This window comes from Galeopterus variegatus, unplaced genomic scaffold (assembly GCF_000696425.1).
Source record: "Galeopterus variegatus unplaced genomic scaffold, G_variegatus-3.0.2 Scaffold4972, whole genome shotgun sequence".
NCBI lineage: Eukaryota > Metazoa > Chordata > Mammalia > Dermoptera > Cynocephalidae > Galeopterus > Galeopterus variegatus.
The window spans coordinates 5778-22373 of NW_007731083.1; the positions used below are offsets into that span (position 1 = coordinate 5778).

General features: G+C 40.8%; 1 protein-coding gene across 2 annotated transcripts in view; it reads left to right on the plus strand.

The window, feature by feature from the left end:
• Positions 1–14912, plus strand: part of CCT5 (chaperonin containing TCP1, subunit 5 (epsilon)) — an 18229-nt gene extending 3317 nt beyond the window's left edge. Inside the window, exons 2-11 of one of the 2 annotated variants that reach the window (XM_008588692.1) lie at positions 5063–5117; positions 5834–5998; positions 7144–7535; positions 7615–7727; positions 9037–9073; positions 10636–10755; positions 11526–11711; positions 12551–12688; positions 13235–13415; positions 14484–14912. In XM_008588692.1, the coding sequence (XP_008586914.1) occupies positions 5063–5117; positions 5834–5998; positions 7144–7535; positions 7615–7727; positions 9037–9073; positions 10636–10755; positions 11526–11711; positions 12551–12688; positions 13235–13415; positions 14484–14611 (1515 nt within the window). In that variant the 3' untranslated portion in view covers positions 14612–14912. Of the gene's footprint in view, positions 1–5062; positions 5118–5833; positions 5999–7143; positions 7536–7614; positions 8390–9036; positions 9074–10635; positions 10756–11525; positions 11712–12550; positions 12689–13234; positions 13416–14483 lie in introns of both variants that reach the window. The other variant, XM_008588693.1, reaches the window with a different exon arrangement.
• The last annotated feature ends 1684 nt before the right edge of the window (positions 14913–16596 follow it).

The window sequence follows — 16596 nt, forward strand, 5'->3', positions numbered from 1 at the left end:
ACAGAGCCTTCCGTGATGCCACCTGTCCTCTGGCTGCAGAGGAGTCTCAGCCAAGACTAGCTCCTAGGCAGGGGTCTCCACCCTGGGTGTGGCCTCTGTCACAAGCACATTATCTTCTCATGAAAGGAAGGCATTACCATTACTTGAAATGCACAAATCTTATTTTATTGTTTCTTGTAAGTTGATCCTGTTTGATTTGCAAGTCTCTGTAAAACCCAAGAATGTATGGGTCTTCACTATAAAAACATGCTCAAATTGATAATCACCAAATAAATACATTCAACATAAAGCAAAAAAAATCCTACTTAAGATACTAACAACATTTTTAGTTTCATGGTTCTCTTTTCTAGATGACCTAAGAATTCAGACACTGTGTTTCAAATGCTAGGTTTCCTTTGTGGTTTCTCCAGATTCAAGTAAATTTATGAGGAGTCTATTCAAATGTTTCACAGCTTTCAAAAAAGGTAGAATCCCCCCACCCGTAACTGGTGTTATAGTGCGAATTCTTGCAAAGGTAGGACACCCCAACAGCTTCTTTACTTCTCATTTAGCACTGTGCCTTATTGAGACAAGATTTACTTTTCCTGGGCAATTTCTTATTTTTCCCATTCTATTTTGGCCTTATAAAATAGTAATAGTATTCTTAAAAAGTATTGCAATTTTAGAAAAATCTTAGTTCTTGCCACACAACAGTGGTCTTTCATGTACATTTATAATGGAAGGAAATAATAAATTTCAGTTAGAATTAGTGAAAATAAAGAGGTAATTTATTCCTGGTCCAAGTTTATGGTTTTTGGGGGGGGTCCATGGATCCCAGGTTAAGAATTCCTGCTCTGAACTGTTCACAATGCCTGTTGTCATTGTGGGAGGTGGGAGGAAGTTACTTAGAGGTGTCTGCCTATGCTTAAGGACGACCTTGAAAGTTTTGTTCTTGCTTTTTTTGGTAAAATAAAGTGAAAAACTAAAAAAAGAAAATTCAGGTTGTGGTGACATTCCTTTTTAAAGACTGTGAACATCATTAGTTTTATAAAATATCTGTGAGTTATGTTATGTGCTCAACTTTGGTAGTAGTAATTGCAAAATGAACATGAATAATTTGTTCTGTGGTATTTTCATCAGGGTTAACAGCTGTCACCGACAAATGGCTGAGATTGCTGTGAATGCTGTCCTCACGGTAGCAGACATGGAGCGGAGAGATGTGGACTTCGAGCTTATCAAAGTAGAAGGCAAAGTGGGTGGGAGACTGGAGGACACAAAACTGATCAAGGGCGTGATTGTGGACAAGGATTTCAGTCACCCACAGATGCCAAAAGTAAGTCACTGCCCCGTGCAGTTTCCCCCTGTTTTAACTCTTAATTCCACCAATTAAAATGTGTTTGCTTTCCCCACAGAAAGTGGAAGATGCTAAGATTGCAATTCTCACATGTCCATTTGAGCCACCCAAACCAAAGANACCGGCTGCGGAAAGGGTTGCGGGTAAGAGTGGAGGGACCCCTGCAAGTGTGTGATAGAGGACAGCGTGTGACCAGGGACAGTAATATTTTGAATGGGGGAGAACTACATACTTCGGAGAGGAAACGGGCAGGAACACGCGTGCTACGTCGCTGAGTGGAAGAGCAGTCCGGTTTTCACGGGGCACGGTCTGCTTTAAGTTAGGATAGTCCCCAAAGGTGCCAGCTCTTGAATGCCCTACATGGGAATCTGGACGTCTTCCCGTGGGAAGGAGGGGAGCCATCGAGGGGGTTTTCGGCAGAATTTTCAGTAGGAGCTAGCAACGTTTGGGATGGATTGAAGGGAATAAGTCCAGTGGAGTTAAAGAAGCCAGTGCAGGAGTCCGGGAAAGAAAGTGAGGGTCATCTGAACACAAACGTGGGCAGAGGAAATGCAGAGAAAGGGATACTTTGACAGGACCTTTAGGGTTTAGTAAGTGAATCCCTAATGTTTTATGTGTAGAGTACACACCATACCACCGAGTCTGAGGTGTCCCACTTCACTGACTGTCTTGGAGTTTTGCTTAAACTTAGAAACAACACAGTTCTCTCCCATAGACTGTTTGACTTAGGAAAAATTACACCACCTCTCTGAACTGCTTTCCCAGTGGGGGTTGTATACCTCTGTTAAACGGAAGACTTGGCAGAGATATTAAATGAAGTGACTTAAGGAGTGGGCACACAGTCTTGATTTGTGGTAGGTACTTAGTATTTCTTTCCTTTGTAGAAAAGTTTCAAGCTACTTGTATTACATCAATTCCACTTTTCACTTAAAGGGATCTGAAGAGAAAGTAACATCCAGTACACCCAGCCATTATAATGGTATGATTAAAGCTACTTGTTATTTTGCATTAGCCATTTTGTGCTAATACATAATTGTATGTAGTCCTCACGCTCTGAGATTGGTATAGGTATTATTTTACAGAATTGGAAAGTTGGGCCCACAGCAGTTGAGAAATTGCCTAAGATTGCCTAACTACCAAAGAGCAGGGCTATGATTCAAGTCCATCACTGAGTCAAAGCCAGTGGTCTGGAGCAAGGTTCTCATCCTTGGCATTAACGTTTGAGGCCAGGTCATTCTTTGTTGTGGGAACCCGTCCTGTGTAAGATGTTTAATGGTAACCTTGGGCTTTACTCACTACATGACAGTAGCACCCTCCTCTCCAATTCTGACAACCCATGTCCTCAAACAGGTGTCTCCACCACTTTCCTATGAGTATTATTAACCTTGGGCTTTACTCACTACATGACAGTAGCACCCTCCCCTCCAATTCTGACAACCCATGTCCTCAAACAGGTGTCTCCACCACTTTCCTATGAGTATTATTCTTTAAAAATTCCATTATACAGACATCATCCAAAGGGTGTTTTAAGGATTACCAGTATTTTCATAGACCTAATGAACTTTATGTCTTTTGTAACCTGCCAGATGTGATGACAGGGAACGCTTCACCGAATATGGGCATTTGAACTGCTCTGAAAAGTTTGTTAGGATTTTGACGGGTAGAGGCCTATCTGTGCATCAGTACTTTAGGGATCAGATGACATATTTGGGGAACAGTCATAAGCCATCCTCACTGGAAGGGAATGAGGTCTCAGATTATGGAGGGCTTTGAAGAAAAAGCTGAAGCTTTTGGACTTGAGTGTTGAAGCACTGGTGAGTTATTTAAGCCTTTGGCACAGGGAAGCAACATGTTTGAGAAAAATTAGTTGGTTAGCTGGACATGGGATGAACATGAAGGATAAGAGTTGAATTATAAGTACCTGGAATTCTGTAGGGTGCTTTGGATCTGGGTTAGGCTAGTGATGGCAAGAATAGAAAGAAAGGAAAAAAGACATGCAGAAACAGAAGGACAATTTCAAGCTTTGGTTACTTTTAGTGCTTTCCTAACACTGGCCTAAATTCTAAGTGGGGAGGGGCAGGATGTTCAATTAGGAAGATTTTATTTGCTGTAACGAACATTCTCTAAGTTGCAAGAACCTCTGCAGATTAACAAACCTATACATATGTTGACATGAGGTTTATTGTTTATTTTCCTAGAATGAAGAAATCAAGATCTAAGGCTTGTTTGGACAGTGATGTGGGTATTTAAATCTCTTTAAAAATTGGATTCTCAGGGTGAGACTGCTTCAATATTGAGGCCTAGTGGTTTAGGGATATGTACTTGGCCTCATAGGATTTCCAATTGACTTGAAGAGGTGGGACCAAAATATATGAAAAATTGAAGACAACGGTAAAAGAAATGTCATAAGCCAGGACTTGGACAATTTGATGTGTAAAGGTTACAAACAGTTCTTTTTCCCTCGCCTTTTAGAGCCTTAAAGGTAATGCATATACAGGTACTTCAGAAGTTCATGGCAAGATTTGTATTATCTTTTAATTTTGTTTTTCCACAAATTTTTTGAAGTACACTCATATTTTGTTGAGATTCTTCAATGCTGTAAAAACTTTAATGTGTAATATTTTGCCTTAAAAATTCAGGCACTACTTGGCTTATGAAAGACTTGTGTTTTTCTAAAAGTGTATAATGCAAAGCAAAGCAGGCTGAGTTCCCAGGCCAGCCAACAAAATCCTAATAAGTCCATAATGTAACTGAACCATGGTACCGTGGCATTTATTGAGACTCTTCTCTCTGCAAACATAGAACTGGAAGGACTAAAAGTGTATAATGCAAAGCAAAGCAGGCTGAGTTCCCAGGCCAGCCAACAAAATCCTAATAAGTCCATAATGTAAGTGAACCATGGTACCGTGGCATTTATTGAGACTCTTCTCTCTGCAAACATAGAACTGGAAGGAGAAGGAAGAAAAAAGTTTTCTTCCACTTTCCTGAGCAGTGCGGCAAAGTATATTTTATCATCTCTCCTATTTGCCAATTCAGTACCTCCTTTCCTTTCTGCCTCTTATTTCATCCTTCAGAAAATAATTTATAGCTGTTACTCAGTTTAGTAATTAGACGTGGTGAGAAAAAAATGCTGGGTAACTTAATGTATTCTAATATTTCTGACAGCTGCTTATCTTAAGAGGGCCAATTGCTAATTATGATCTATAATTATCGTTGTTGGAATTTCAGACAGTGGAGAAAGATTTTTAAGGCAAAAGAACAAACGGATTAAAACAGAGCAGTCTACCTGATTATGTGCCCACACGGAATCCCTACTACTAAATTGTTAGCCACTTTTCAGAACTTCCCTTCTGTCAAAATCCATCTCACTTAAAAACTTTGACAGTAAAGGGTGACTCTAGTATATTGTTACATATTGGCTTGACTATTTAAAAGTATATGTTTTTGTAGTGAACCATAGTGTGACAGTTCAGGGTGTCACGTGTTTACAGTTGGATTTTTTTCTCATGAAGTTAGTATTACAAAGTGGTCTTGCAAGGCCTGCCAGGTCACACTGTCCATATTGTGAGCCGTAAAACTGGGCTGGTGTTTTGCCTCTTAGGTGTAGAAGCTTCTAGACAATAGAAATTATATCATAAGTGATCTTTATAATCATCAGCTATATGCGTTGAACCGTTGAAATTATATGTAATGGATATTTGCTTTTCTCTTTGTTTCATTCAGTCTCATATAATGGCAGCAAAAGCTGTAGCAAATACAATGAGAACATCACTTGGACCAAATGGTAAGAGTCTAACATTCTGTGTTTTTTAAACAAAAGTTTTAGGGCTGGCCAGTTAATTCAGTTGGTTAGAGTGCAGACTTATAACACCAACGTCAAGTGTTCAGATCCCCATACTGGCCAACTGCCAAAAACAAAACCACCCCCCCCAAAAAAAAATCTGAAAGTTTTACATAACAAAATAGTCAAACAACCACTTTACAGGAAAGGTGGGAAGTTGTTTGGGGGGGGCGGGGGGGGAGCATCTTACCCTCAAACAGCCACAATTTCTTGGTGTATTCCACACTTCTTAAACATGGTTATAATGATAATATGTATATAATTTTAAATCAGACTTTTTTCTACTTAACATCATTTCATTGGCATTTTGCAGTTAATAGCTATCATCTTTCGAGGTTACTACTGGTTTTAGCCATTTAGATTATTTCTAGTGTTTTGCTTTATATTAACCAATCTAAAAATGTCTTCATGCAGATATTCTTTTCAGTATGTTGAGTTATTTGTTTATAAGAAATTGCACAGATGAGAACTGAGTCACGGGCTGGCCGGTTAGCTCAGTTGGTTAGAGTGTGGTGCTGATAGCACCAAGGCCCAAGGTTCAATCCCTGTACCAGCCAGCCACCAAATAGAACCAAGTCAAGAGGTCTAACTTTTGTTATAATTATTAGCATTGGTTGCCAATTTTTTGCCCAAAGGCCTAAACATTGTTGTCTTTTCAGGACTTGATAAGATGATGGTGGATAAGGATGGTGATGTGACTGTAACTAATGATGGTGCTACCATTTTAAGCATGATGGATGTCGATCATCAGATTGCCAAGCTGATGGTTGAACTGTCCAAATCACAGGATGATGAAATTGGAGATGGAACCACAGGAGTGGTTGGTAAGAAAAGGCAAAATACCCTTTCTCATTTAAGAGGTGTTATTTAAACTCACAGGGCTAACATGCCTTCTGGGAATGTTTACTCTGAATTAAGTTATGAGGAGACAGATCAACAATCCAAGTTAAGTAACACAGTACAAAACATGTGGCCCAGACTTGAAAACTGACAGTGTCATAAAAGAATGGAAAGAAGGGTGGAGAGAGTTAGACAATGAAAAATGACAACCAGCTGTACTGTGTAATGCTTGATTGGATGCTGGTTTGGTTTTAAGCTGTAAAGGATGTTTGAGACAAGTGGGGGAATTTGATTATGGATCATGTATTATATATATGTTGAGTTTCCTGAATGTGACAATTATATTGCAGTTACGTAGGAGAATGCCCTTGTTCTCAGCCGTGTGTTAAAATATGTAAGGGTGACGTGATGATTTCTGCAACCTATTTTCAAATAGTTGAGCAGAAAAAATATGTGAAGGTTTAGGAAAAAATGTGACAAAATGTTAATAAGTAAGCTGGTGTTCATTTTACTAGTCTCGGTTTTTTTCTGAAGGTTTGAAATGTTTAAAGTAAAATGTTGGGGAAGGCTGAAAAGATTAAAAATATTTTTAAGGTTACCTTTTCTGCAGGGCAGATGAAATTTGACTGCATTTATTTAATAAATATTTGTTGGGTACCATTGTGTACCAAGCACTGCTCTAGGTATATTTAGAGAGCAGCATACTTAAAATAAAACGTACCTTCGTGGCACTAAAATGAGGGAAGGGGAGGTTTGTGGGAGAGGGGGTAAATAATAAACAAATTTTTAAATCCTCTTATCACCAGGATGGATTTCACTAAATAGAAGTCCCTGACCCAGGAAAAGTAGTAGTTTATTTCCCCTTATAGAAATGTTCTTTTATTGTATTCTTAGCTGCATCATTCACATCACTGAGGGGTGAACATTCATCTGTAAGGGGAGACCTGTTAGACCTTTGCTGGAACCAAAACAAGAGGCTCCCTCTTAAAAATAGATGGCCTTAGCTTCAAGATTACTTACAGCTTAATTCTGGAACTTATTTCCAGGGTAGCATCTAATTTATATTGATTATACTGACAGTAGAGTTTTAACGTTTTCCTAAACTAATTGTCTGCATTCCTGTTTTCAGTCCTGGCTGGTGCCTTGTTAGAAGAAGCTGAGCAGTTGCTGGACCGAGGCATTCACCCCATCAGAATAGCCGATGGCTATGAGCAGGCTGCCCGCATTGCTCTCGAACACCTGGACAGAATCAGCGATAGTGTCCTTGTTGACATCAAGGACACTGAACCCCTGATTCAGACTGCAAAAACTACACTGGGCTCCAAAGTGGTTAACAGCTGTCACCGACAAATGGCTGAGATTGCTGTGAATGCTGTCCTCACGGTAGCAGACATGGGGCGGAGAGATGTGGACTTCGAGCTCATCAAAGTAGAAGGCAAAGTGGGCGGGAGACTGGAGGACACAAAACTGATCAAGGGCGTGATTGTGGACAAGGATTTCAGTCACCCACAGATGCCAAAAGTAAGTCACTGCCCCGTGCAGTTTCCCCCTGTTTTAACTCTTAATTCCACCAATTAAAATGTGTTTGCTTTCCCCACAGAAAGTGGAAGATGCTAAGATTGCAATTCTCACATGTCCATTTGAGCCACCCAAACCAAAGACGAAGCATAAGCTGGATGTGACCTCTGTGGAAGATTATAAAGCCCTTCAGAAATATGAAAAGGAGAAGTTCAAAGAGATGATTCAACAAATTAAAGAAACTGGTGCTAACCTAGCTATCTGCCAGTGGGGCTTTGATGATGAAGCAAGTCATCTACTTCTTCAGAATAACTTGCCTGCGGTTCGTTGGGTAGGAGGACCTGAAATTGAGCTGATTGCCATTGCGACAGGAGGGCGGATTGTCCCACGGTTCTCCGAACTCACAGCTGAGAAGCTAGACTTTGCTGGGCTGGTACAGGAGATCTCATTTGGGACAACTAAAGACAAAATGCTGGTCATCGAGCAGTGTAAGAACTCCAGAGCCGTAACCATTTTCATTAGAGGAGGAAATAAGATGATAATCGAGGAAGCAAAACGATCCCTTCATGATGCTTTGTGTGTCATCCGGAACCTCATCCGTGATAATCGCGTGGTGTATGGAGGAGGGGCTGCTGAAATATCTTGTGCTTTGGCAGTTAGCCAAGAGGCAGATAAGTGCCCAACCTTGGGGCAGTATGCCATGAGAGCTTTTGCCCATGCATTGGAGGTCATCTCCATGGCCCTTCCTGAAAACAGTGGCATGAATCCCATCCAGACTATGACTGAAGTCCGAGCCAGACAAGTGAAGGAGATGAACCCTGCTCTTGGAATTGACTGTTTGCACAAGGGTACAAATGGTGAGGAGTTGTCACAGTTCTTTATGTGAGACTGTGTTTTTTATTTAAATTAATAATTATATACAGTATTACTGTACAGTATATAATATGTGCTATGAGATTGTCATATCTTTTTAAATACTTACACACACTTTAGGTGTTTTAGTTCTGTATTTCAGACTGATTTGATTACCTTAGGAGTTGAGGAAAAATGCAGCTAAAGTGTCTATTGCCTTCTCCCCTGGGGGTGGGGGGGGGAACATCCCCAGCACCTGTGTTAGGACAGAGCCTTCCGTGATGCCACCTGTCCTCTGGCTGCAGAGGAGTCTCAGCCAAGACTAGCTCCTAGGCAGGGGTCTCCACCCTGGGTGTGGCCTCTGTCACAAGCACATTATCTTCTCATGAAAGGAAGGCATTACCATTACTTGAAATGCACAAATCTTATTTTATTGTTTCTTGTAAGTTGATCCTGTTTGATTTGCAAGTCTCTGTAAAACCCAAGAATGTATGGGTCTTCACTATAAAAACATGCTCAAATTGATAATCACCAAATAAATACATTCAACATAAAGCAAAAAAAATCCTACTTAAGATACTAACAACATTTTTAGTTTCATGGTTCTCTTTTCTAGATGACCTAAGAATTCAGACACTGTGTCCCTTCAGAAATATGAAAAGGAGAAGTTCGAAGAGATGATTCAACAAGTAAGTCCTACCATAGTCCTCAGTGGAGTTTAAACTCCCGAAGGATGCAGTTAGTTAGTATGGTTAATAAACGTGTGGCACCAGCCTGTGCTGTTAATGACACTTCATCCTGTGGCTCCAAATAACATGTTGACATTACAGTCTTCAGTTGTAAAAGTAATAAATATACACAGTGACAAAAAAAGTCAAATGGCACAGAGCGACATAAAGGAGGAAGAAGTCTCGTTTTGTCTTAAAATGGTAACAGGTTTAGGTTGCCTAAAGGAGTTGACGCCTAGAGCTGCTCTTTTGATTGTAGATTTTTGCTGTCTTGGACAATTTTAGCATAGCTTACCACATATTGAAGACCTCTGCATATAACTTTTAGATGAAAAAGTTATTGAGTAACTGGAGTTTAATCAGAATGTGTGCATAGTAATCCCAGTTCTTGTCTCTAATGGTGTGATTTTATAAAACCTTTATGTTTCACCTCTAGCTATTAAATTTTAAGTGTGCGTGCTCTTTAACTAGCAGTTCCTCTTTTAGGACTCTGTCCTTGAGGGAATTTAAAGCACCAGTACTTGAGGTTATATGAACGTGGATATTGGTTGGAATATTGTTATTCACAGCCAACTAGAGGCTATTTTAATGCTTTCATGATACATTCCTTCGGTTCTACTATATACCAGACACTGTTGTAGGCACTAGAGATACAGCAGTGAACAAAGCCAAACTTTCTCCCTTGAGGCACATAGTGATGGGAGGGCAGGTGGGGCTCTTGTGGACACTGGGCAGAGAAGGCTGTCTAGGGGAGGGACATGTGAGCCGAGACCTGTGTGGGGTAAGAGAGCAGCACCTCTGGGTGAGGGGCAGTCCGAGCAGGATGGGGTAGGGGTGTCCCTGCAGCAGGAACTTGGTTGGCTTACGCAAGGAGCAGCCAGCCTGAGGGGTTGGAGTGTGCTGGCAGGAGTTTGTGAATGAGAGCTGAGATGCACTGCAGGAAAAAAGACGAACTGAGAGGCCTGATGGATCACACTGGGAATGTGCAGGTTTCCGAAAATAACAGGAATTGTGAGAGGGCTAAAGAATGAGAGGGGGTGACACAAAGAGCAACACCGTAGGTGGCTATGAGGAACAAAAAGGACCTTTCTCCTATTTTAAGCACATGAAAAGGGAAATAGCCAACTCTCTGAGGAGGAGTACAGGGGCAGGTTGATTTTTAGGGGACAGCCAGAATTTGTTTACAGCTAGAATATGTCGGAAGCGTTGCCTAAGGACTCCTCTGTTAATGGACTGAGTTCCAGAGGATCAGGGAAAGAAGAGAGGTAGAGAGCCAGGTAGTGGTGGGTGAGGACAGGTAAACAGCAGTAGTGGGACATAAGAGAGTAGTCACAGGTGATCACCAAGGGAGGAATGGTCAGAAAAGTAGACATATACATATTTCTATTCTTTCCTGTGCTTTTTTGTTTATTTTAATACACCCACCTCACCCACCCAGCTGAGCATCTTCCGTTTTTCACACATTATTACAAACTATAAATGCCTGCTCTCTGTTAACATAATTGTGGCATTTCTTTTCCCAGATTAAAGAAACTGGTGCTAACCTAGCTATCTGCCAGTGGGGCTTTGATGATGAAGCAAATCATCTACTTCTTCAGAATAACTTGCCTGCGGTTCGCTGGGTAGGAGGACCCGAAATTGAGGTAGGAAGTTCCATGTGAGGAGACTTCTAGAGGAAAGGGCTCAGCTTACAATGCATGTGTGTATTTACCGCTGCTTTGATAGCACTTGCCTTAAATACCCACATCGTGGCAAGGCTCCACAGGTTAGAGGAGCATGAGCTGGGAGAGAAGTGCTAGAATCTCTTACTGTTTGAATGACAACTATGTCTTTTTGGTGTTCGTGGCATTTTGAAATGCTTTCCACGTGTCATCTCACTGGGCCCTGTCATGGACTTTCTGAGGCAGGAAGACCCAGTCTCATCTCCTCATAGGTCAGCCAGGTACTAAAAGCCATCCTAGGCACTGGTCTGGACCCTGGGCATACACTCGAGCTGGTTTCACAGAGAGAGGCAGGGCTACACAGAGGAGTGGGGAGGTCTGGAGCTTAGGGGATTTGCACAGGGTGGTAGAGCCGGGCAGCACTGGACCCTGGGCATACACTCGAGCTGGTTTCACAGAGAGAGGCAGGGCTACGCAGAGGAGTGGGGAGGTCTGGAGCTTAGGGGATTTGCACAGGGTGGTAGAGCCGGGCAGCACCAAAGCCAGACCAAGACACCCAGTTCTTCAGAACCTTGTTCATTTAACAGGGTACTTTGGGTTAAACTTGAAATTTTTTGGCCACTGGGACAGCAATTGTGGTGAAAAAGATGAAGATGGTTCTACATCAGGTTTAGCTCATTTGTGGTCTAGTTTTGAAAGTTAAATATTCACCAGTAATGTCTTCATCCCTCTCCCTTATCGACCCCAATTAGCTGATTGCCATTGCAACAGGAGGGCGGATTGTCCCACGGTTCTCCGAACTCACAGCTGAGAAGCTAGGCTTTGCTGGGCTGGTACAGGAAATCTCATTTGGGACAACTAAAGACAAAATGCTGGTCATCGAGCAGTGTAAGAACTCCAGAGCCGTAACCATTTTCATTAGAGGAGGAAATAAGATGGTGAGAATTCAGTTCTTTTTCTGGATTTTGGTACATAACTTGGCTTCTTTGCCCATAATGTGTTTAACTGAGACACAGTTACAATAAGAAAATCATTTTTCTCAAACGAAATATCATGGTGTAAAATTATTGAAGACTGTGTAAAATCATCAATTTATAAGGCAGATTTGCCTTTCTGCTGTCCCTTAGGTAGAAACAAGGAACCCAAGTAAATAATCATTGACAATCTCTCCATTCTTTGAAAATGGATTTTTAGCACATCACAGCAAATGCGAATCATTGTGAGCTTTTTTCCTTTGTTGGTTTTTGATTCCCTTGCTTGATCATGTGTCCTGAATTGAGTCACTGTGGCTGCCTCTGCCTGTTGAATTTTGTTTACTACATTATGGGCAGGGAAAGTACAGTAAAGAGATAAATCATCTGATAATAAATATTGTGTACATATCCTATGGCACACTCTGTTTTTTTTTTCCTTTTTGCCCTTTTTTTTTACTGACCGGTAACGGGATCGCAACCCTCAGCGTCGCGCCCGTACCAGGGACCGGCAACGGGATCGCAACCCTCGGTGGTGCTTGCGCCCACACCACGCTCAGCCAGTGAGCGGGAACCGGTCTCCACATGGGATCCGAACCCTCGGCGGGAGCGCCGCCACGCTCCCAAGCGGCACACTCTCCAGTGCGCCACTGGGCCGGCTTAACCAAGTTAGTTTTAATAGGGGCTTGTTAGAGAATATTGCCAATACCCAGCAAGTACTTACACTAAACCAGAGGTGCCAGGTATTTGGCTCTAAAATGAATAGATGTTGATCACATTAATTTAGGCAAAACTGTTTTCCATAGATAATCGAGGAAGCAAAACGATCCCTTCATGATGCTTTGTGTGTCATCCGGAACCTCATCCGTGATAATCGTGTGGTGTATGGAGGAGGGGCTGCTGAAATATCTTGTGCTTTGGCAGTTAGCCAAGAGGCAGATAAGGTAAAATGTATGTAAAGACTTGATAAGAGACTAAGACGTTTCTGGTGTGTGGAGTATGGAAGACTGCGGGACAGAACGAGGTGCTTGGCTCAGAATGAACAAAAGTATTATAAGCTGTATGTAACAGGTATTTAAGTTAACTCTCATGTCCATGTTTTCAAATTCAGGTTGCTGTAAACTAGCATTTCTCAGCCGTTTTCAATCGTTCCATCCTTAACAATAATAATAAGTCTTTTCAGTCTTTTAATGTTATTTGAAATTCAAAATTAATATTGTAACCTAAATCAATATTGTAACCTAAAAATAAAGCAGTAAGAGCTGTTTTGTTCTGAGACATCTGTTATGCATGTATCCTCTCCATTCATATTCTCTAGTGACGTTTTAATATTCTGATAGATTAAAAATAAGACAGCCTAATTCTTCAGACTCTTCATGTTTCTATATTGCTACTGTGTGTGTGTGTGTGTGTGTGTGTGTGTGTGTGTGTGTGTGTGTGTGTGTGTGTGTTTTGCCAAGTACACTTACTGTACCCCTGTACCCATCTAGTGCCCAACTTTGGAGCAGTATGCCATGAGAGCTTTTGCCGACGCATTGGAGGTCATCCCCATGGCCCTTTCTGAAAACAGTGGCATGAATCCCATCCAGACTATGACTGAAGTCCGAGCCAGACAAGTGAAGGAGATGAACCCTGCTCTTGGAATTGACTGTTTGCACAAGGGTACAAATGGTGAGGAGTTGTCACAGTTCTTTATGTGAGACTGTGTTTTTTATTTAAATTAATAATTATATACAGTATTACTGTACAGTATATAATATGTGCTATGAGATTGTCATATCTTTTTAAATACTTACACACACTTTAGGTGTTTTAGTTCTGTATTTCAGACTGATTTGATTACCTTAGGAGTTGGTTTGACTGCAAGTCCTAGCAACATAAAACTCATTTTAACTACAGTATGGTCTTACCAAAGGTGACACATTTTAATCTCTGGGTTTTGGAAAATAATTTCCATCTTGCTTTTTTTTTTTAACCACAAATGTCTGTCATAGTAGGTTCTGGGTGTTATGTAAAACAGCTCTGAAATAGACTTGACGTTTACAGCTTACAGGTGGTTTTATCCCACAGATTAAGGAGTGTTTTATAAATGTGGTGAACAGTTGTGTGTCACTTAACAACAAGAAACATGCTCTGAGAAATGCATTGTTAGGCGATATCATTATTGCACAAACATAGAGTATACTTACACGAATCTAGATGGTATTGCCTCCTACACACCTAGGCTGTGTGGTATAGCCATTGTAATATTCTGAGACCACCATCATATATGCAGTCTACTGTTGACCAGAATGTTGACATGCAGCACTTGACTAACTCTTTGTCAGGTAAATATTTAATGTTTTTAACCCGAATGCCTGGTTGTGCTAAAATTTAGCATTTCTAGGTCTTTTTTAAAAATATTTTTTAATTTCAGATTTACTAAGTTAGATATGGTTATAGGGCAATGCTCTAACCAACAGATCTAACCAGCCAGCCTCTAATACTTTGTGGGATAAGATGTCTCTGAAAGATTTCACTTTTGGCTAGGCACTAAAGAGAGTTTCCTTCCCCCAACAGCTCCCTGTTAACCAGGTTCAAATTCCAGAGTGTCTTCAGAAGTAATGAAATTATATTCATCTGAAAGTGAAATATAACTGAGATTAGTGGCTTTTTACTGTGATTCCATAAATTGGAGCTGGTTATTGATAGTTAAAGTGTTTGCTGTTTTAGGATAACCAGTTTACTTGTATTTTTCAGATATGAAGCAACAACATGTCATAGAAACCTTGATTGGCAAAAAGCAACAGATATCTCTGGCGACACAGATGGTTAGAATGATTTTGAAGATTGATGACATCCGTAAGCCTGGAGAATCTGAAGAGTAAAGAAGAAATGTAGAATAGAATGTAGTAATAAGATCCACTACTGTGATTAAATAAATGGGTGTCCTGTGATGCATCTACAGTTATTTATTATTACTTTTTTTTTTCAGACACTGTAGATGCTACAATAAAAATAACTGTTTGGTAACCATAGTTCCACTTGTTCAGTGCCGTGTAGTGGTAGAGATACTGTCTCACAAGCTTTTGTATTCATTATATTAAAGGGATCTCTTTAAACCTTTATCTGCTCTTCAAGTTTAAGAAACATTCGTTGTAACGTTAATTAAATGCTGCCTTAATTGAAGAGACTTGAGTATTTTTCAGAATAAGCTGTAGGAACTATTTAACAGCTTAAACATTGAGTTCTCCAGATTTTAGCTCTGAGGAATATGGGCTTGGTCCTATTTCTGTCTGAATGGGTGGATCCTTTGATTGTAGAGACCATCATAAATGAGTATTTCCATCAAAGAATTATTGGACGCTATTATTAGATTACACCACCATAACCTAGGATGTTGTTATAGTGCTGATGAGATCAGTGTTCAAAGTTTAACACACGTCTCCCTTTTCTTTACTGTGGTCACAGCCCTGCTCTGAACACCAGTCACGTCATGAGCAGAATCGGAACCAGTGTGGGCACAGCTGTCCCACCAGCACGTGCTTGGAATGAAGGACAGTTCAAAACCCAGTTGGTTTCTTAACAGAGTGACAAGATAAGTGGAGGTTAGAGTGAATTGTAGAAAGTACGGGAGAAATCTTGAGGTGGAGCAGGTAGAAATGCCTTGCCATTACCATGTTTAGGTAGACTGGTATCGAATGAATTCTGTTTACTAAGATAATACTGGCTAACAGTGGCATAATCCTTACCAGGGGCCTTGTTCTGAGAACTTTATGAGGATCGCCTCAATTCTCACAACCCAGGGAAATAGAAACATTTCTTACTGTTCGCATCACAGGTTAGTTTTGGTAATTTGCCAGCATCTCGTCACCAGGTCAATCTTAGGCAGTCTGACCCAAGTTCCTATCTCATCCCCTATCCCATTCTGCCCCCATCTGCTTGTGTTTGGTTCTGTAGGTTTTCTAAAAAATGTTTTTTGTTTTGTTTTTAAATGTGACCGGTTATGGAATCTTAACCCTTGACTTGGTGTTGTCAACACTAGGCTCTCCCGAGTGAACCAGCCATCCCTATATAGGGATCTGAACCCATGGCCTTGGTGTTATCAGCACCACACTCTCCCAAGTGAGCCACGGGCCAGCCCTCTAAAAAATATTTCTTATAGAGAATCATGATAATAAAGCTTACATATATGCCACCAGAGGGAGAGAATTTGTTGAACTAGTCAGTTTTATAGAATTAGGAAATGGTGACTCTTCCTGTCTAGATTGGCTTTAGTGACCCTGGACAATAATCAGTCTTAGTTATTAGGTCACGTTTCCTCTTTACATTAATGCATTCAGTGCTTTGCTAAATAAGTATCCTGTGGATTTAGGAATAAGTGCTAATCTTCCTAATTTTAGTGTATTCATGGAACTACAGAGTTGAGTATTGAAAGCTTAAAACCTACTGAGCATACAACCTAGTATCTATTTCATTATAAGGTGGATTGTGGAGCAAGTCAAACACAGATCCACGTAGGTAACTATCTGTGATGTCGTAACTTGGATGAGTTCATTTACAAGGTCCAATTCTAGCCCGCAAAGGACATATAGCAGCTTTCTTTGGACTGGAGTGTCTTACCTGAAGGGGTTCATGGTTGTATCAGAAGAGCCAGTAAACCAATTCTCCCTTTCCAAGAATGAACCTCACACACATTCCTGGCGTTTTTTGTGGTTCAGAGAAACTGGTCAATGAACAGGAAAACATGTTTCATAGCTGAAACATCTTGATTTTTCAAGATGATTGGTTTTTCAACATTGATTTTTTTAAGGGCCGGCCCATGGCTCACTCGGTAGAGTGCGGTGCTGATAACACCAAGGCCACGGGTTCG